The following is a 20,515-nucleotide window of genomic DNA, read 5'->3' on the forward strand; positions in this document are numbered from 1 at the left end:
GGAAACTCGAAAATTTCTGACAAATAATCTGACACGCCTCCCATCAGACAGTGTACTTTCCATAAATTCACAAAATTGCCACCGAAAAATTCCCGGGAAATGCGAATTTTTTTGAAAAATAGTCTGACGCACCTGACATTAAACCTTGTACTTTCCACGAAATTACAGAATTGCCATTACAAAATTTACCAACTTGCCATTTTCGTTCTTTTTCCCAGATTTATTTCTTATTTCTTTTTTATTTTCTCCCACACATATTTCTCTCTCAAATCTCAACAAATTTCGTTCTTTTTTTCCAGATTTATTTCTGATCTCTTTCCAATCTCAACAAATTTCTTCATTTTTGGTAGTATTTCATTGATTTGTATAAAGAAATTTTTTTGTGTATCGGGAACTATTTAGTGTACTGGTCATTTTTTAGATATGTACTACACATTTTTGTACTGGGAATTTTCTTGTGTGCCGGGAATTGTTCTGTGTACAAGCCATTTGGTTATGTACTAGAAATTTTTGTAGTGGGAATTTTCTTGTGTACCGGGAATTGTTCTGTGTACTCGCCATTTGGTTATGTACTAGACATTTTTATACTGGGGAATTTTCTTGTGCACCGGAATTGTTCTATGTACTGGCCATTTGGTTTAGTACTGGACACTTTTGAACTGGGAATTTTCTTCTGTACCGGAAATGGTTCTGTGCACTAGACATTTGGTTATGTACCTCGATGTTTTTAGAGATGAAGAAGATAAAATGTGAAACAAATAAGAGTGATGAAGAAGAAAAATAAGAACATAAAACTTTTAGAGAGAGAAAGACAGAAAACTTTAATGTTTTTAGAGATTGAAAGAGATGAAGAAGATAAAATGTGAAACAAAATAAGAATGATGAACACCCAAAAATGAGAATATAAAACTTTTAGAGAGAGTAAGAACAGAAAATTGATGTTTTTAGAGATTGAAAGAGATGAAGAAGATAAAATGTGAAACAAAAAAGAATGATGAACATCCAAAAATAAGAACATAAAACTTTTAGAGAGAGAAAGAAAAGAAAATTTATGTTTTTAGAGATTGAAAGAGATGAAGAAGATAAAATGTGAAAAACAAAATAAGAATGATGAAGAAGATTTTTGGATGTATAAATAAGAAGAAAGAAGGAGTTGAAACAAAATATAATGGGAGGGATCCAAAAAAATTGGCTGAAATTTCGTCAAAAAATGGCGCCATTTTTGAATTTTCAGAAAATCTGAATGTTTCTCTGACATGACGTCATGTACGGGGAATTAATTGCTTCGCTGTCGTCCGTCAGATTGTCAGAAAACACAGAACTTTCCCGTGGAGGGGTAAAAGAGGGATAAATAAAATAAAAACCAGAAAACTGTGAGTTGTCCTGACAATTTGGACTGGGTTCTCATTTTTTTTTTGAGGTGGGGATAATGCTTATTTACCCTCCATTTTTTGGGCCTTCACTCAAAAATCCTTTTATATATTGACAAGGGATGAAAAGTGCATTTGCTTTCTTATAAATTTAATGTGTTACTATTTCTTTTTTTTTTTTACTTTATGATGACATCTTTGATTAACTTAAATACTTTATTATAATAATAATCTAATATGGTATGAATAAGTCACAATTTTCAGTCTAAAAGTAATGTAGTCTAGTTTCTGATATATGCACGTTCTTTTAACAAATATCTACGCGACAAAAAATGAGTTTTCCCTTTTATAATTGTTAGGTTAGATGTATTGCATAGTTATTTTCCTAGTAGTTTTCATCTTTCACGAACAACCAAATACTAAAATACAGATTGTAAATACAACGAAAATTAGAAACATCAAGCCATTGTTTTGAGCTCGATCACTAATTGATTTTTTTTACATTGACAAGGGATGAAAAGTGCAGTTGCTTTTTCGTAAATTTACTTTATGATCACATCCTTGATTAACTTAGATATTTTTACTAATATTCTAATATCGTATGATAAAGTCATAATTTTCGGTCTAAAAGCAATATAGTCTAGGTTGAGTTGTAATATATGCACATACTTTTAACAAATATCTACGTAATAAAAAAAATGAATTTTATAATTTTTAAGTTACACAAATTGTGTAGTTCTTTTCATCTTTGAGAAACAACCAAATACCAAAATGCAAATTGTATATATGCCAAAACTTAGATAACAAGAATGCAAGATCTAGTACGTGCAAGCCATTGTTTTGATTGATATCTTCTTCTTGTTTCGTTGCAAGGTTTTGATTGATATCTAATCGGCACTTTTTTGACACAATCTCTTTTTTAGTGAAAATACTTATAATCGCCAAACTATCTTAGGGAACACTATATAAATACTTTAACAAATCTAATTCATTTACACTCTTAATTACACAAATTATGAATGATAGATTTCTACTGCCCCAAGTATCAAATTTGTGGGAGTGAAATATTGACGAGCGTTTCTTACCCATGTTCATTGTGATAGAAGGAATACAAACAAAAGTTAACAAATGGAGTAAAAAAGAAAAAGTAAATGAATGGTTTCGCGCTAAGTATCAAAATTTGATCTCTTCGCTGTTAGAGTGAATGTTGACGAGTGCTTCTTCTTGTCCATTCATTGTGTTTAGAAGGAATAAAATCGAAATTTAAAAATAAAAAAAGAAAAGAAAAAAAGAAAAGAAAAGGAAATGGCTTCGCCCGGGTTCGAACCGGAGACCTTCAGTGTGTTAGACTGACGTGATAACCAACTACACCACGAAACCATTTGCTTCTTAATTTCCAACTATGCTATACATCCTCTGAATACTTAAATTGACTTACAAAACCCGCCAAAACTGAAAAATGAAAACTGAAAATCAAAATATTTAAAACCAAATATTGGCGCCACTATTGATTCTTCTCTCTAGGAAGAGGATCAGTAATTCATCTCTCTCTCTCTCTCTTTCTCTCTCTACAATTTTCAGATCCAACATGGTTGAGCAGGATATTAACAAGCGGATAACACGGGCAGCAGCTAAGAAGAGAGCTATTGCTGCGGCTTCCAATTATAATCTTCGATCTTCAAAGAAACGAGTGGTGCTGAGAGAGCTAACTAACTTCAAAAATGCTCTGATAATTTCAAAATCAGATCTTGGAGAACCTCTGAAACTGAATGACCCACAATTGAAGAAGAAGAAGAAGGAAGAAAAGAAATTTGTCGAAATTGATGCAGTTTCGAATGACCCACAATTTTGTGCAGCACATTATGCATCTGATATCTTCGACTATCTTCGATCTATCGAGGTATATACTTCATTTTTATTCATGGGTTTTGATTCATTTCTAGATTTTGATTTAAATTTTAATCAATTTGACAAGGATTAATGGGTAGTTTTAAATTTCCAATCATGGGTTTTGATTCATTTCTAGTTTTAAGTCTTCTATTTTGGGTTATGATGTGATAAGGATTAATGGGTAGTTTTCGATTATGGGTTTATTATATGGTTGAATAATTTCATTTGGTTTCTTATTTGAGTTCATCATTTTCACAATTCAGAACAGAACAAGACCAATGGCTGATTATATGACGAAAATTCAGCATGACATAAACCCTAATATGAGAGCAATTCTAGTGGATTGGTTAGTAGAAGTAGTTGACGAATATAAGTTTGTTTCCGATACACTTTATCTCTCCATCTCTTATCTTGATAGATTTCTCTCTTTAAATGTCGTCCATCGACGAAAACTTCAGTTACTTGGTATTTCTTGCTTCTTGATTGCTGCAAAATATGAAGTATCCAAACCTCCCAAAATAGAAGATTTATGTACGTTGACGAAAAACAGCTGCAGTAAAGAAGAGATGATAAAGATGGAGGGAGAAATACTCGAGTGTCTGAATTTCGAGATTGGTAGTCCGACAATCAAAACTTTTTTAAGAAGATTCATTGCAGTTGCTCAAGAGGATTCCAAATATCTTGATTTGGAATTTGAGTTCTTGGGTTGTTATATTTCAGAGCTAAGTTTACTGGATTATGGTTGTATTAGGTTCTTACCGTCTTTGATTGCTGCTTCTGTTGTTTTTCTTGCGAAATTCGGAATCAAACCAGAGATTCATCCTTGGAATTCAACTCTTTCGATGTTTACGGGTTATAAACCATCTGATTTGAAGGATTGTGCCTTAGAAATCCACCAATTTTACCTCAAAAATCACCCTTGGCTATCAATACGAGACAAGTATAAACAAGAGAAGTTCAAAGAAATAGCAACTATGGTTTCTCCCTCCCAAATTCCTCGGATTTATTTCGAAGATGTTGTTGAAGGAGGAAAATAAGATATTGAATCGATGCCACTTTAGATTTGTATCTGAGTTTTATTTGTGTAATTAACTTGTACGATTTGAGTTCTTCTACGCATTTACCTTTCTAATAAAATCAAATCTTAAAACAAGTCGTCAGTGGCAATTAATGTTACATATTTCTAACCTAACGGCTGGTTAGGGAGTTAAACAATCTACTAGTCAAAATATAGGAGCAAAATATAGAAATACGTGGCCAAATGAGAATTAACCCAATAATGATATTATCAGTATCTGGCTGTCATGTTTTACTAAAACAAAGGTTTTCAATGACAAGAGCTCATTTCTCATATTTCCCACATAAATCACAGACGATGTTTGGGTTCTTGTTGAAGATTCTTACTGTTTTCGTCAATGTAAATCGCTCTAACACCACCTGTTAATGATGAACAAGAATGGCCATTTACTTGCTTCCCCTTCTCACCATTGTTTTCATCAACTTCTTCATCTTCGGACGGTTCTTGTTGTTGGAGTTCTTTCACCTTCCGATACTCATCGTAGTGCTTTTTCCTATGCTCCTTGAAGGTTTTGCTCCTATCTGATTCAGAATCTGATTAAGTATCAAGTTACGTGGCAGAAAACTGTGTTAAAAGCTTATAATTACGTAATTACTCGACAATCAACTAAGCATGTACTGTCACTTGATTGGTAAAGAAAATTTACCCTTGGCCCAATGAGAAAGCTTTCCAGTACATAATATTATGTAGTTTTTATATTTCGAAGAATGAGTTTCGGGTGTGGGATAAGGCTAACTAAGAGAAATAAGTATAAATATATCGTCTCAATTTGATCTATTTTTGTCTCATCTACCATATACCAGTTGTTTTTGCCCTAGACTTGACTTTGATGTTAGTTGCTTGATCCTATACTTGTTTCCCATTAATGGAAGTTCAAGAAGATTTAAAGAGATATAAGACGGTTAGAGAAAGAGAGAGGAAGAAAGCAATTACACGTACTACAAATTTAAAATGAAAACAAAAGTAACTTAACAGTTGGTTTAGGGGTCGAAATATCTACAAGCCAAATTAGGGACCAACTAGGTCAAAAGGTCTAATGGTGGTCATAAAACTAAAGGGCCTTCGCAGATTTGCCCTAAAATAACATACAGAAATCTGATTTTCCGTTTTTATAGAATTTGAAGTACCTTCAGCATCATCTTGATCCATGGCGTCTGCTTCATCTTCAGAAGAAGTCCATCCTCCAGAGTGTTTAGAGTGGTTTGTACTTGAAGAAGCGACACCGTTCAAAGCATTTCGTATAGCTTCTGCATGTACAGCATCACCAGAGCTTTCGTTCATACCTCTTAGAGGAGAGGAAGAACCTGCAAGATTAAGAAAATTACCCTTTACTATAACCATATCTATGTTATCTGATAAAAGAACAGATACCCCAAAAAATAACAAATTGTATGACATACCATCCTCGTCAATCATTGGATGGTATGGTGTTTTGGGTTCTGTGATTTTCTGTCTCACAGGTTTATTTGACTCGATTTCGTCCAAGTTAGCCTCGTCCCATCTCACTCTTCCTCTAATCATCAACAAGAGATGAATTTGAAACACACGAATTTTCAAATAGTTAGGAGACAGTAAGCTACATATCCTAAGGTAACAAAAATATAAAATACAGTACACCTTATACAGAAGACCTAATATTTCTTAGTCGATATCGTTTGTGTCGGTTTCAAATCAACAATTTAGATAAAAGAACGGTAAGTGCAATTCCATACGTACAAACTAACAATAGCAATGAGTGAATGAATTCCATAGGAACTTTCAACTACAGAACACATAGATGGGAATACTAGTTGTATAAAAATAAAATCGAAAAGTTGAAATAGTCGCATATGAAAAAGGAAAGAAATAGATAGCTCATAATAGAATTTCAAAGTATATGTAATGAGTAGTACCTCATAATAGTAGCTCTTTACAAATTTCAAATATCCCAAGCAATTCTCCGATGAGCCTAGCCAGCGGAAAAAGAGCAAGTCAGACGGCATGATCATACATACAAGTTCTAAGTATTTTCAAATGTCAACATTTTGACAACAACAATTTTAAGCAAAGCTGGATATAAGCCGTCGAAAGTGAAAACAATCTAGTAGAAGAGATGATTTCATGACCAAGTGAAACATATGAACAAAAACAAAGGGGCCCAAACAACTTGAATTCTAACTTCTAAGGAAGTGGCCAAATGAAATAAGGGATCGCTTGATTCATGATAAAGAAAAACTATTTTACATCTGATTACGAGTCCTTAAAACAATATTAGAAGCTATACAAGGGTGGACTGTTTCGGGATAAAATTGGTTGATGAATAATGAACCATAAGGGAATTAAGAACATCACCCGTGTATCTACAAGAAAATAATAATTATTCGGTTTGTCAGTAATTTTAGCATCCCTTGTTAGAATCTAAGACAAGACATAAAAATAACATCAGAATGGGATGATGACATTAACTTCTTAAGAACCAATATCTTCACAACTTAAAAGCAAGGAATTAAACTTTGAAATATTTCCGTTTCTATGCTTATTTCCACCGAAACCCAAATTTAACCAGATATCTCTTAACAATGCCTCGTCAAAGAAATGAATTTCGAAATATTTCGGTCCAAACATTTCCATGTCTACCGAAATTTCCACCAATACTGAAGTTTCATTCCTTGCTTAGAAACAAATCCAAATCAAAATTCAAAAGACCAACCTTAACCCAAATTTCATATTCTATCAAAACATGAACGTCCATTTTCCATTTCTTAGCATGACATTTCGAATTCTAGGTCTTTACTCGTTAAACATGAATGTATCATCAAAACCAAGATAGTATAAATACCCACAAAATATTATGAATTCAATTACTAGGAATCAAACCCAAATCATAAAAAATGAAAAAGAAATTATCCTTTTCTTCATTAAGTTAATCATGGAAAATGGAATAATTTTTTTTTAGAGACCGACTATTTTCTACAATAGTTGTTGTTACAAGGCATTGATACATTATCAAGATGTGATAAGCATGATAACAACCTAATTTATATCAAGAAATGAAAGAGGCCTAAAGCCCAACAAGATGAACATGGAATAAATTGAAACCAACTTTTATTTGTTCTTGAAACTTGAAATACCTGATAACTAAGAGCTTGAAATCCCAAGCTTCAAAATACTAAAAAATTAGAACCCAAAATCAAAATAGTAACAAAAACCCAGAAACTAAACAAATTGATCGTTTACCCAAACTCTATATTTGTATTTGAACACAAAATCTGAAAAAGGGTAAATTAAAAATGAACAGAGATAATTTACATAGATCATAAGAACAGAGAAAATGATATGATGGAGAAGGGGAGGTTTACATACCCCTAGAGGCTAGAGCGAGGAAGAAGGGAACGAATTGGGACGCACAGAAGAGAAATCGATATCATACACGCTTCACTATATATATATATATATAAGAAATTTAATGGATAAGATCGCCCGTAATACTGTATTTTGGTAGAACCGATCCACTAAATAACCATTAAAGAATAATGGGTACTTTGGACCTTGAAAGATGGGTAATCTTAGGGAGTTGTTTCTTATATGCCCTTATTTTGTGATCAGGTTCCCGCTTAGTCTCTACTTTATCGAAAATATTCAGATGACCTTGTCATAAAAGATTTTTTTTTTGAATAACACTAGCGCCAACTTTCTTCACAATTCTCTTATAAAATTTGACTACTAGAGACCTTAAAAGATATTACCTGAGATGGGAGTTAATGTTTTGATTTTTTTACGATACAAAGATCCATAACCAAAAGTTTAAATGAATTGCAAGTATCATTGGACAAGAGTGTGTACTTGGTATCTTTAGAATTTATTATTTGTAATTTTTACGGTTGACATTTCAAAAATCTACATTACTATCTAAGTAGTGGAGACTCCAATATTTGCGGAAATATAAATCAATCATTTATTAAAGTCGAGTACTAGATATCTGTTAGGGTATCCGTCAACGTATCAAATTCTTGTTAAAATTTTATCAGTTTCAATCGGATAATACTAAATTTTTTTTGTTATGTACGGGGTATGTAGTGTGGACTCTATGGTGTGTAGCTTGTTCTTTTCTTTCAACCTTCTCAATATAAATTCGAGTCGATCAAATCTGTAGTTTAGGTGTAAGAGAGAGTTATTGAGCAAATGAGAGAAGGAGCCAAATCCAGCGACCTACAAGAACTTAAGACAAAATTAAAAGAGAAAGTCGGATATGAATAATATAGCAAATGTTTACACATGTAAATATTGTTAAAATGAGTTTTTTTTATCTAGATTAATGATTTTATGCCCGACCATAATCCTGACCGAATTTCAGCCAGGTTACGTGGTTGGACGTAGTATTAGAGCCGTTTAGTCTATCACGGAAAATATACCTATCGATTGGTCCCATTCCCACTTTTACCCCCAAAAATATCATAAAGTACTTCATAACATGATTGTATATCATAAGGTGATGGTTGGGAAAAAAGAAGATAAGACCTAAAAACACCACACTAAGAACTTCCACACACTAATGGAAGAACACAACCAAAAGACCACCTCTTCTTCTTCTATGTCATCAATGGCTTTAGAAATTTGCAATAAAATAAGTTCCATTTTCACCCAAGATTCATCAACACCTCAAAACCACCCATCACCACTTTCAATCGCCGTCGACGAAATCATCTCCACCGTGAACAAAAACGGTCGAATATTCACTCATGGCGTCGGTCGTGAAGGTTTAATGCTAAAAGCTCTCTGTATGCGTCTGACCCACCTCGGCATCGCCGCTTATTGCGTCGGAGATATGACAACACCACCAATCTCTTCCTCCGACGATCTCCTCATCACCTCCGCTGGTCCTGGTGGTTTCTCCACCGTCGATGCTATTTGTGGTGTAGCAAGATCTAATGGAGCTCGAGTACTACTTTTTACTGCACAACCCGAGTCTGGGTCGGCTACCCGGTTTGCTACCGCAGTTGGGTATATTCCGGCAAGAACGATGGCAGAAGAAGAAGAAGGGAGTAAGAATAAGAGAGAGTTGCTTCCGATGGGGAGTGTTTATGAAGGAGCAATGTTTGTGTTGTTTGAAATGGTGGTTTTTGAATTAGGTGAAATTCTAGGTCAATCTCCACATACTATTCGATCTCGTCATACTAATCTTGAATGAAAAATGAATTTTGATTGTTTCACATTCTTCTATCTTCATTAATGGTTGTTTCTTTGTTAAATGAAAAATGTTGAACATGCCATTTTGGACAGACTCCGGCGCAGAAATCTAAGTGTGGCTTCTCATGATTCGAGGTTCTGATGTTTCATATAAATTGTAATCGCCTTTTATAAAACCTGGCAACCGGACTCTACACAGAACCCGAGGTGGCTTCTGACCATTGGAGCTTTCGACTCGTATCCACAGAAGCTATAATCATGGGAAGCCACGATGGATTTCTGCCTACAGTGATTTGAATCAGATAAGTTCAAAATTTGCGGTCCGCAGAGATATGTTATTTCTTTTGGGACCTCTCCATACATATAGTTGTTCGAAAGGTCGATATAGACAACAAGGTCAAACTTACCTGGGCCATACACCAATTCTTGACATTTGCCTCAAGTTCTATTTGCAATTTGTTATTAACATAGCTAAAATTGGTAAAATGTGGGAATCGTTCGGAACCCATTTCAATAAAATTACAAAGTTCTCAAGGAATTCTTCCATGAAACTTATTTGAAGGTAGTGGGAGAAATTTAATACAATTTTGCATAGAGTAAGGCAATTTTCTATAAAAAGTATTCTTTTGCAAATGCAACTCGCAAAGTAGTCCTAGATAGCCCGTTGAACTTTGACTCCTCCCTATTATATTGTTGTTTTGGTGATTTATTTGAGCCAACCATGTCGAGTAAAACCAAAAATCAAGAAGTTGTCCAGATAGGTTATTTTCCAAAAGATCGAGAACTCGTAAGTAATTCAGATCTTTTGTGGAGTTACATGCTAAACCAGCTATTGGCCCCGAAAGGTCATTTTTTGATAGATCACCTGTCTCGACACGAGAAAATATAAGTGGCGAGATACCTGTAAATCTGTTTGAGTTCAAGTAAATTTCTCAAGAACACATTTGATAAGTCCCCTTCAAGTTGATTGTGTGATATATTGAAATAGTGTAATTGGGAAGTAATGTTCCAAAACCAACTAGGAACTAAACCAGATAATCGTGCATTCGATATGTCTACTTCCACAAGGTCTTTTTTGCGTCCGTGACCATTCAGGAAATTGATATCCTACTGAACAATTTCTCAAAGACGCTTGTAGGAGTTGAAAAGGAGGAACCCATTCACAGCTCACGTTTAATTAAAACCAAAGAATCAACATCTAATACTTTCAGTCTTGTGAGATTGGCGAAGTGAGCTTCAGTCACAACAACTCTTTCTAATATGTAGAAATTACCAATTCTTCTAAATTCGAAAGATGCCATATATTTTCGGGCAGCAAATTAAGACCCATTTAGAGCATCTCCAATGCAAAACTCAATCTTAGAAACTCTGAGTGCCACCTAGGATTTTTAGAGTTTCTTCTTAAAACTCATCTCCAATGCAACACTCTATTTGGATCTCTAAGATGATGTGTGAAGGGTGGAATAGAGATATCTCAAGATGACACTCTATTTCTAGAGTGTCCTCTTGAGATATGTCTAATTGTCCAACTCATCAATATTTGATTTTCAACTAATAGAAATTGAGTCTTCTATATTTTCTAAAATACTAACTAATTATTTATTTACAAAAATAACTATGCCACATAAGTAAATAAGATAAGTTTAGAGTTTTGCATTGGAGACTAAAAAAAAATTGAGAATCTCTATTAACGCCACCCAGGAGTGAGAATCTCAAATAGAAATTGACACATACGATGAATAGAGGTTTTTTTTGAGTTTTGCATTGGAGATGCTCTTAACTTGTTATTAGACAAACTTAATATCTTCAAGTTGCAAAGATTTCCCAAGGTTATTGGTATTTCTCCTTCCAACTCATTACCACTCAAATCAAGGTGATTTAGACGCGAAAGATTACCTAGTTGAGGTGGAATCTTGCCAATAAACTAAAATGTCCAAGATCAAGATGCCTTAAACTATGAAGTTTTAAGTTTACCCAAGAAAGTTGGTAATTGGATCTTTATGAAACTGTTAGCACATAAGTTTAAGTAATTCAAGTGTTTCAACTCCAATGGAGAAGGATTTAGTTCACCGCTCAAGTCAAATCCTTCAAGTTCTAGTGGAACGACATTACTTTCGATTTTCTTCTTGCTACAACAATCTTTACCAACCCAAGTAGAGAGATAATCTAAACGATCTATTAAATCATGCTTGAAGTTAAGAAGCGCGGTTCTCTCGCTTGGATTGCAGATAGAATTACCCATACTCAACTTGATCATGTTTAATGAAGACAAAAAGTACACAAAGAAAAGACGTAGGAAGAACTATCAAACTAAACTTCAGGATGGTTAGGTAGAACAAACTAATGGAAAGAAAGATTTGTAGAAGTATTGAGACAAAGTTTTAATAAATATATGCGAGAATAGTCCCACATAGGAGAATGGTCTCATTGAGTTTGATGACCAAAAACTTTATATGGTATCAGAGTTAGCCTCACGTGATAGGTATTTTAACTTTATATTCACAAAAGAGGTCTCCTTAAAAACTTTTTTTTGATGAGAGGTCTCCTTAAAAACTTGAGTATTGAATTTTATCAACACAATGATGTTCCTAAGCATCCATTAACTTTAGAAGAAATGTTTGAACAATATAAAAAGTTATCCAAATTTTCTTTTGATATGTTGAAAAATTAAAAGTTGTCGAAAAGTTTCCTCAAAGATTCATGGTTAGAAAGTCTACGACCATCATAACTTCTCTTAATAATCATTGATGTGAACATAATTACGTCAAGAAAGAAAACAAGATACACCACAAATCTTAGGCTCCTAGATGATATAATGTTTGTGGGGTGTTTCATTGGGGAACAAGTCTAGGAGGTATGCTTATTTTAGGCTCCTAGATGATATAATATATAGTTTTTTATGTACATGTCTTAAGCAGACGAAAAAATAAAGTAGATAGGGTGTGATATAGGAGCAATGTTGCAATAGAATGAAACCATCTTGTATTGTTCTTCTGATAATAAAGAAAATATGTCAAATTAGTCTATCTTAAAACTAACTGTTCTTGGAGCTAGCATCTTGCTCCTCACTTGAAATTGTCTTGTAACATCATTACTTCCTAAGAGACTAATTTACCTATACATTTTTCTGCCAAAGTTTCAGACTTTTCCATAACCCTGGTTTCAACTTCTGTTACACGGACAACTAATAATTGTAGTTCCTAATAGAGTAGAAAGTTGATGAATACATTACCTTGGCGTGAAGTGAACGACAAAATCTTTATTAGTCCAGAATATGTTTATGTAAAGAAGTCTTCAGTAGGTCAATTTTGTCTATGAAAAGTCAAAGATCAAATGAATGAATGGATCAAGATTACATAACCATTAACTCGTCTATATATATGAACACTTTACTTTCTTTGAAGACATTGTACATGTCCTTGTTTAACTAATTAAATCATCATGGAGCTTATAATTAGATTATTGATAATGGCTCTTTCCTTTCTTCTTGTGTTTTTGTCTTCATCAAAGATGATCAAGTTTAATGATGCTTGCAATCCAAGAGAGAGAGAAGCTCTTTTAAACTTCAAACATAATCTGAAAGATCCTTACAGTGGACTCTCGTCTTGGGTCGGTAACGATTGCTGCAAATGGAGAGGAGTAATCTGCAAAAACGAAACTGAAGGTGATGTTGTTCAACTTAAACTTGCCTATTTTTCATTGACTGGGGAACTGAATTCTTCTCTGTTGGAGTTGAAACATTTGTATCACTTAGACTTAGGTGTCAACAATTTCACGGGGAATCAGATACCAGCTTTCTTAGGTTTACTTCAGAATTTACATTATCTTCATCTATCCGGGAACGGTTTTACTGGCAAGGTTCCTCCTCAGCTTGGTAACCTTTCACGTCTTAATTATCTTGATTTGAGTTATAATGAGTTGGAAGGGGAGATACCAATAACCTTGGGAAATCTTTCCAACTTGGAACTATTTGATTTGTCTCATAACAAGCTTCAAGGAGAGATATCATCATTATTATTTACAAATTCATCTAGATGTTCTACGAACAAATTGAAATCGTTAAACTTGAAAGATAATCTACTTTCGGGCCGATTACCTGATGAATTGGGAACCCTTGAGAATCTAGAAATGTTGTCTCTAAGAGGTAACTCATTTTTTGGTTCAATTCCTACGTCCCTAGGAAGATTGTCATTGTTGAGAGTATTAGATATTAGAGATAACAAGTTAAATGGGTCTTTGCCAGAAAGTTTCGGGAACCTCTCGAGTTTACAAGATTTGCAAATTTCCAATAACATGCTAGAAGGTGATGTAGCAGAAGCTCACTTCGCCAGTCTTAAGAACTTGGATATGTTAGGAATCAGTTCGATGGTTCTAAACTTGAGCCGTGACTGGGTTCCTCCTTTTCAACTCATAAAAGCACAACTTCGAAACTGTTCAGTAGGACACCGATTTCCTGAATGGTTACGAACGCAAAAAGACCTCAAACACCTAGACATATCGAACGCTGGAATATCTGGTTCAGTTCCTAGTTGGTTTTGGAACATGACTTCCCCATTAAAACATTTAGATATATCACACAATCAACTTGAGGGGAACTTATCAAATATGTTATTGAAAAGTAACTCATCGACTGGAGGAGATATTTACTTGAACTCAAACAGATTCATAGGTAACTTACCACATATATCTTCTCATGTCGTGACACTTGATCTTTCCAGAAATTACCTTTCGGGGCCTATTTCTGATTTACTATGTAATCCGGAAGAAGAGATGAATTCCTTACAAATTCTGAATCTTTCAGAAAATCAATTATCTGGAATGCTTCCTGATTGTTGGTCTCCCTGGACATCTTTGGGTTCTATAAGTTTCCATAGCAACAACATAACAGGGAATCTTCCAAGTTCTATGGGCTTTCTTAGTCAACTTGAAAAGTTGCATTTACAAAAAAATTCACTCAATGGAGAATTTCCTTCGTTATTGCAAAATTGTACCCAGTTAAGGGTAATCGATCTTGGTGAGAATAGGCTCACAGGTGCAATACCAACATGGATAGGTGACAGCCTTGAGGAACTCCTAGTTCTGCGACTACGTTCTAATAAGTTTTATGGTGAAATTCCTCGAAAACTTTGTTACCTTATTTGGCTTCAAATATTGGATATGGGGCATAATAATCTGTCCGGGTCAATTCCAAAATGCTTTAGCAATTTTAGTGCAATGGCTTCAAACTGGTACCCTAATTCTCATGTTAGTTTCACCTATACTATAATTGGTGACAAGAACGTAGTAGACTTTGTGGTCAAAGGTAAAGAAATTGCATATGTGGAAAGTTTGGTTGAACTTGTTGCTGGTATCGACCTTTCAAATAACATATTATATGGCAAGATCCCCGAAGAACTAACGTACCTCTACGGATTGCAAACGTTGAACTTAGCTAATAATAGTTTTACCGGAGGAATTCCAAAGGGAATTGGTCATTTAAACTCACTTGAATCGCTTGATTTGTCAAACAACAGATTATCTGGTTTAATTCCTCAAAGCTTGGCGAATTTAACTTTCATAAGTTACTTGAACTTGTCATATAACAACTTCTCAGGGAGAATTCCATCAAGTACCCAACTGCAAAGTTTTTCCGAATTGAGCTATACAGGAAACCATGATCTTTGTGGTCGTCCACTCAATAACTGCAACGAAGATGAACAACCTCGAAAAGCACCAAATGGTGACGGTGAAGGATCAATGGAGGACGATGAAGATGAAGATTGGATTGAAATGAAATGGTTCTATATGGGGCTGCCGTTTGGATTTGTGGTAGGTTTTTGGTGTTTGTGGGGTGTTTTGTTGGTGAAGAAGTCTTGGAGGTATGCTTATTTTAGGCTCCTAGATGATATAATATACAAACTCTCTCCTTGTCTGAAGCACAAGAAAAAATAGACTTCTTACACTGATCAGTTTATCGATGTAATAATACACTTTGGTTTTCTATAACTGAATAAGAAGAGTCGGTGTGAAGTTTACTATATTTCTCAAGTTTATGGGGTACATCAACATAACATTGTAAGCTTAGTCCTTTTGCTCTTGCGCGGTTTCTTCTTTCCTTTTGACTTGGGATCGATCCCTGTAACCTAGGCAGTTGCCCTCCTCTTGGCAGTATTGGTTGCAGGTTTCAGGCCATTCTTCTGTAGATCTTTCTCAATGTCGATCATATCTCGTGGCAAGTCGATGCCTTGAAATAGAAGCTTAAGATCATCGTCGACATTTATGGAAACCCTAAGATTGTTTGGGTATGCGACATCCTTTTGTGAATATAATTTGGTAGCAACCAAACTTGGCCAGCAGCTTTCACAGTCTGCAAAAGAGTAAAAAAAACACATTAACATTTAACAGTAAAATTTTGGACCAGGTTGTCAATAATATTCGATAAAATTTTGGATATATTTCTTTTACTTCTATTTCATCCCCAAATCAGCAAACAGTCTATCTCCACTAGTATATTATTCTAAATTGTCATTAGAGATACGGAGGTTATTGGTCGTCCTAAAGAAAATCGAACATATAAACCACAAACGAATGTTTCTTAGTAGAAGGAACGAGGAAATGCAGGAGTGATGAAATAATAGACGATACCTGTAAGTCTTCCATAACAGTTGGGTATGCATCTTTGAGATCAATGATGCGAATACCCTCTGGGAATTTCCGAACCAAGACAAGCAGTTGGCTCTTATCTTTCACATCATGCTTCGACTGCAGAAAATAAGAAATAAAACGGTCATACACGTAGGAACAATGAGTAGTATACAACAGAAACCTCTCCCAAGTCTTACCCATTTTTTAAATTACCATCTCTTAACCGTTACAGAAAAACAAGATATAACTACTATGTAAACTCAGTTTACTTGGAGAAGCGATATCCGTAGTAATACACCTTGAGGTTATTCCTCAAGCTGTCAAAAACTGCCATGTTGCCACTTACGTCAACATAACATTCTTTATTTATTTGTTCAGGTGTAAAAGCTTGCCTTGTCTGGACAAAAGTATCGACATATGCTAGTTTAATCTTTCATGATAAGTATTTACTTTGAATATGACACAAAAGAAATGTTCGTTCACCGAGCAGATTTTGCATTATCAAGATGTTTAACGAATCCATATAAAATAACTACAAAGTTTGTACCTCAAGCAGCATATCTATGAGACAATGACACGTTTTGTCTGAGCCCCGACAGGAGACTTCCGGATGCTATTTATGTTTTGAAGCCTCTCCATGTCATTTGAAAATTTGACAGTAGGAGCTCTTGCAGCAGCAATAGAAGAAAGAGTAGCTGCAGGTATAGCCTTATGAGGGGATTCGGCAGTCTTGAATGGCGCCCTGCTCGTGATGTAAGACTAGTGAGGGTAGATTGGCACTTCGCCGGCTTTTGGAACTTATCTAAACTATCTTTCAACGTCATCTCTGAGCTCAACAATAATCACTGATTTCTCAAGTACAAATACCTACACACATCGAGAAAAAAAAAAGAAATATATTAGATTATGGTGATTTGCTCTGACGACAACAAATACAACAAAAAGAAATTCAAGATAGAGATGTATCTTTGATTATCGTAGAGCTATTATTAGTTATATATAAGAGCCAATACACAAACGCAAATATCTCTAAGCAAAACTACACAAGCAGGGCAGGGACGGAACAATGTTTTAGGTCCAGGGGCAGTCTATTTCCATTTTTTTTTGTCGAACAATGGGCAGTCTATTTCCATGATTGGCAAACAGTCTATCACGACTTGTATATGATTCTAAATTGCCATTGGAGAATGAACGAGGAAATGCAGAAGATGGGAACGAGCATATAAACTACAAAAGAATGTTCTTGTTCCCTATCGCTACTGGATATCTTAACTACTACAGAAGTTCTGTTTGGTGGTATTATTCAGTTAGGCCCGACCTAAATCCGGTATGGCCCCAACCCAATCGGCTCAGTTGCATTAATAGAATTTGTCGGACCATGGCTCATAACTTATGTCAATAGACTGGCCACGCCTTAACAGATCAACGATATTATTTTGACATTGTAGTGGTGTCATTCGAGCCAGGTTAGCCTGGATCCTGTATGAGCGCGACCTGTTCAGGCAATACGACTGACAGGCTAAGTTGCCTTTTATAAAACCTATCAGACCAGGTCAGCTTGTTGCCCATAACTTATGTCAATAGACCCATAGTGACCATAACAAGCTGGCGATACGACCCTCTGAGCCATCATGACCCATTTGACTGGCAAGTGTACAAGACAGATCCAGAAGTTGTGGTAGTCTTGCAAAACTAATGGGACAAGTTCATGTCAGTCTAGCAAGGCGCCTCAGGCATTCCCCAACTGTACACATCCTGTTGAGGAACTAGGTAAGAACACAAATTTCATGCTCAATGGAAGTCCCAATATGCTTTGTGTAATAAGATGTTTGGTTTATACCAGCACAAATTTCAGAAATTACATGCAATTGGAACCAAATCAACATCTAAAACAACAACCACAAACATATTTTTAAACCCATCTCTAGCTGATAGAATCCACTTATTATCTTTAAACATCAAACTCATAAACAAGAAAGAAAACAGTACTAGTCCTTATAATTATAGTTCTTCAAAGTAAGCTTGTGGAATTTGAGAAGGAGATTTCAAATTAGCAACTCTCTTGAATCTTTCTTCCTTATATTTATCTCTAACTGCAACCAAAGAACCCAACTTCTTACTCAATTGTATCTCATGAATTGCTAGAACACAATCCTTCAAATCCGACGATTTATAACCTGAATACTTCTCGAGCGTTGAATTCCAAGGATGAATCTTGGGTTGGATTGTGAATTTCGATAGGAATATAACCGAAGCAGCAATCTTCGATGGTAAAAAACGAACACAATAGTAATCTAACAAACTTAATTCTGCAAGATAACAACCCAAGAACTCTAATTCCAAATCAAGAAATTCGCTATTCTCTTGAGCAGCCATAGTGAATCTCCTTAGGAATGTCTTGATCGTCGGATCACCCATTTCAAAGTTAAGATACTTGAGAATATCTCTCTCCATTTTTACAATATCTTGCTTACTATAAGTATGATCTGTTATATAGCAAAAATCTTCAATATCAGGAGGAGTGATTTCTTCATACTTTGATGCTATGAACATCGAAGAAACACCGAGAAGCTGAAGTTTTTGTCTATTAACAGGATTCAAAGATAGAAACCTATCAATATAAGAGATAGTAAGATAAAGGGTATCTGATTTAAGCTTGTATTCTTCTCCAACTTCAACCAACCAATCCACTAGAACTCCTCGCATATTCATCGTTACTTCCTTCTGAATTTTTTCGATATAATCATGTATTGGCCTTCTCCTAGTCTGGATCTGAATAATGAACAACCAAAATCAGAAATCAATAAATTTTATACTTTATGATTTATCCCCAAATTATTTATACATCAAAACAAAAAATCCCCTAATTTCAGAAATCAACCCCAAATTTCATAAAAATCAAAGAAAGTTAAAACCTTTTTGGTTTTCTCAAAATGATCTAACATCAAAAATTAAAAGCCCCGAATTGCAGAAATGAAATCACAATCTCAAACGATATCAAGAACCCATATCATAATCTCTTAAAGATCCAATAAAAATTGATTAAATCAAGAACAAAAACAGATCCATAACAAGAAATTGATCAAAACCCATAAATCAGATTATCAATCTTACCTCCATAGAGTGAAGATATTCATAAATTTCAGATGCATAAGCTGCACAAATTTGGGGATCATCAGAATTAGCATCACCAATATCTTCAACTTCCTTTTCTTTTTTCTTCAATTTGTTAATGGGTTTCTGAAATTCTCCTCCATTATCAGATCTATAACTCCTCAGAACATTATTCAGATTTGGCAGCTCACCGAGAACAACTCTCTTCTTCTTCATATTTAGGTCAAGTATCTGATCAGCTGCTGCTGCTCTCTTCTTTGCTGCTCCCCGGGTAATACGAACGCTGCTATACTCTTCAGCCATGACTGCTTCTTCTTACTAGGGGGTCTGAAGATGGGTAGAGAGAGGAAGTAGAGAGAGAAAGAGAGAGAGAAGGGGAGGAGGAGAAATGAAAGCAACCTGAAAGCCTTTTTAGAGAGAGAGAAAAAGAGAGGGGAAAATCAGATATTGCCGGGAGAGATTTTGTTTTAAAGTTTCGCGCGCGTTTTGAAAATTCCTTTTTTAAGGGTTTTGAGTTTGGGCAGCGGGTTCTCAAAATTTGAGTTTGGTGAATTTTGGATTTTTAGGGTTAATTTGAAGTTTGGGTTGTTGACTAATGGCTCAAATTTTTGAGATTCTTCAAATTTTTGAGATTCTTCTTTTATGGACCAAATATATTGTAAGAGCTATATGATTTTGGTTTTTATTGTGTAGATTTTTGTCCACACTTTATCTAGGAATTTATTTATGTACTAAACCCATTAAGGGGTAAATGGATTTTCGGAACCAATAAAAATGAAGTGAATTGAACACCTAAATTGGTTGATGTGAAATTGATTAAAATTATCACTATAATATTCTTTTCAACAAAACACTAGAGGTAAAACGCCTACGGATCGTGAATTCCTTTTTTGGGAGAAAAGGCAATGCCGAAATCTGGTAAATAAGCATCGCCCAATTCTGTGCTACCAACCATGGTAAGATGACAAGCGTACAGGTTATCTTATTGACAATATTAAGAATATCAATATTGATCGTAGTGATAGTTCATCGAAAATTTGCAGCAACTTGCAAACACTAGAGATGAGGTTAATCTTGATACGAAGCTACTGACAACGACGAACGTTGTAACCATGTATATGACGCCAATATTTTCAATTATAAGAATCTCTCTGAAAATAATTTGTAATTATCTTGGTTGGACCAATAAAATGAAGTATCCAGACTCGATTCAGAAAATACATGATTGGTAAATATATGTATACTTTCAATTATGTCCTAGAAAGGGCAAAAG

General features: G+C 34.8%; 5 protein-coding genes, 1 non-coding gene and 1 pseudogene across 11 annotated transcripts; 3 read left to right on the forward strand and 4 right to left on the reverse strand.

Moving 5' to 3' along the window:
- Nucleotides 1-2,676: 2,676 nt before the first annotated feature.
- Nucleotides 2,677-2,750, reverse strand: TRNAV-AAC (transfer RNA valine (anticodon AAC)). The gene has a single exon. It is a non-coding gene; the product is annotated as a tRNA-Val (tRNA).
- Nucleotides 2,751-2,885: 135 nt separating this feature from the next.
- Nucleotides 2,886-4,413, forward strand: LOC147535289 (putative cyclin-A3-1). The gene is made up of 2 exons (XM_086650253.1): nt 2,886-3,270; nt 3,524-4,413. Exons 1-2 carry the CDS (start codon nt 2,959-2,961, stop codon nt 4,295-4,297), a joined length of 1,086 nt encoding a protein of 361 aa, XP_086506379.1. The 5' UTR covers nt 2,886-2,958; the 3' UTR covers nt 4,298-4,413.
- Nucleotides 4,414-4,522: 109 nt separating this feature from the next.
- On the reverse strand, nt 4,523-7,868 carry LOC147535290 (uncharacterized). 6 transcript variants are annotated; one of them, XM_086650259.1, is made up of 6 exons: nt 7,681-7,766; nt 7,449-7,486; nt 6,231-6,286; nt 5,739-5,851; nt 5,466-5,642; nt 4,523-4,859 (listed from the first exon to the last, which is right to left on the reverse strand). In XM_086650259.1, exons 3-6 carry the CDS (start codon nt 6,233-6,235, stop codon nt 4,627-4,629), a joined length of 528 nt encoding a protein of 175 aa, XP_086506385.1. In that variant the 5' UTR covers nt 6,236-6,286; nt 7,449-7,486; nt 7,681-7,766; the 3' UTR covers nt 4,523-4,626. The 6 variants fall into 6 exon arrangements, with proteins under 6 accessions (XP_086506385.1, XP_086506381.1, XP_086506383.1 ...); XM_086650255.1 differs by having other exon boundaries at nt 4,523-4,871; XM_086650257.1 differs by lacking the exon at nt 7,449-7,486 and having other exon boundaries at nt 4,523-4,871; nt 7,681-7,868.
- An 896-nt stretch (nt 7,869-8,764) lies between these two features.
- On the forward strand, nt 8,765-9,527 carry LOC147535291 (Sugar isomerase (SIS) family protein). Its single transcript, XM_086650898.1, has one exon. It carries the CDS (start codon nt 8,870-8,872, stop codon nt 9,503-9,505), a length of 636 nt encoding a protein of 211 aa, XP_086507024.1. The 5' UTR covers nt 8,765-8,869; the 3' UTR covers nt 9,506-9,527.
- A 3,386-nt stretch (nt 9,528-12,913) lies between these two features.
- On the forward strand, nt 12,914-15,523 carry LOC147535292 (receptor-like protein EIX2). The gene has a single exon (XM_086651162.1). The coding sequence runs from the start codon at nt 12,946-12,948 to the stop codon at nt 15,433-15,435; it is 2,490 nt and encodes an 829-aa protein (XP_086507288.1). The 5' UTR covers nt 12,914-12,945; the 3' UTR covers nt 15,436-15,523.
- LOC147535293 (uncharacterized) lies at nt 15,449-16,952 on the reverse strand (annotated as a pseudogene).
- Nucleotides 16,953-17,940: 988 nt separating this feature from the next.
- Nucleotides 17,941-19,684, reverse strand: LOC147535294 (putative cyclin-A3-1). Its single transcript, XM_086651180.1, has 2 exons — nt 19,243-19,684; nt 17,941-18,900 (listed from the first exon to the last, which is right to left on the reverse strand). The coding sequence occupies exons 1-2, from the start codon at nt 19,543-19,545 to the stop codon at nt 18,130-18,132; spliced, it is 1,074 nt and encodes a 357-aa protein (XP_086507306.1). The 5' UTR covers nt 19,546-19,684; the 3' UTR covers nt 17,941-18,129.
- Between the last annotated feature and the right edge of the window lie 831 nt (nt 19,685-20,515).

This window comes from Eschscholzia californica, unplaced genomic scaffold, assembly GCF_041429995.1.
Source record: "Eschscholzia californica isolate CP2 unplaced genomic scaffold, dmEscCali1.0.p SCAF_6, whole genome shotgun sequence".
Taxonomy (NCBI): domain Eukaryota; kingdom Viridiplantae; phylum Streptophyta; class Magnoliopsida; order Ranunculales; family Papaveraceae; genus Eschscholzia; species Eschscholzia californica.

Bases quoted from the DNA above. Each gene is read 5' to 3' on its own strand.
- LOC147535289 (XM_086650253.1), top strand. From the start codon at position 2,959: ATGGTTGAGCAGGATATTAACAAGCGGATAACACGGGCAGCAGCTAAG. The intron at 3,271-3,523 runs GTATATACTTCA...TTCACAATTCAG, and splicing joins ACTATCTTCGATCTATCGAG to AACAGAACAAGACCAATGGC.
- LOC147535290 (XM_086650254.1), bottom strand. From the start codon at position 5,859: ATGATTAGAGGAAGAGTGAGATGGGACGAGGCTAACTTGGACGAAATC. The intron at 5,643-5,738 runs GTATGTCATACA...TTAATCTTGCAG, and splicing joins TCCAATGATTGACGAGGATG to GTTCTTCCTCTCCTCTAAGA. The intron at 4,872-5,465 runs GTACTTCAAATT...ATACTTAATCAG, and splicing joins GGATCAAGATGATGCTGAAG to ATTCTGAATCAGATAGGAGC.
- LOC147535291 (XM_086650898.1), top strand. From the start codon at position 8,870: ATGGAAGAACACAACCAAAAGACCACCTCTTCTTCTTCTATGTCATCA.
- LOC147535292 (XM_086651162.1), top strand. From the start codon at position 12,946: ATGGAGCTTATAATTAGATTATTGATAATGGCTCTTTCCTTTCTTCTT.
- LOC147535294 (XM_086651180.1), bottom strand. From the start codon at position 19,545: ATGGCTGAAGAGTATAGCAGCGTTCGTATTACCCGGGGAGCAGCAAAG. The intron at 18,901-19,242 runs GTAAGATTGATA...TTCATTATTCAG, and splicing joins AATATCTTCACTCTATGGAG to ATCCAGACTAGGAGAAGGCC.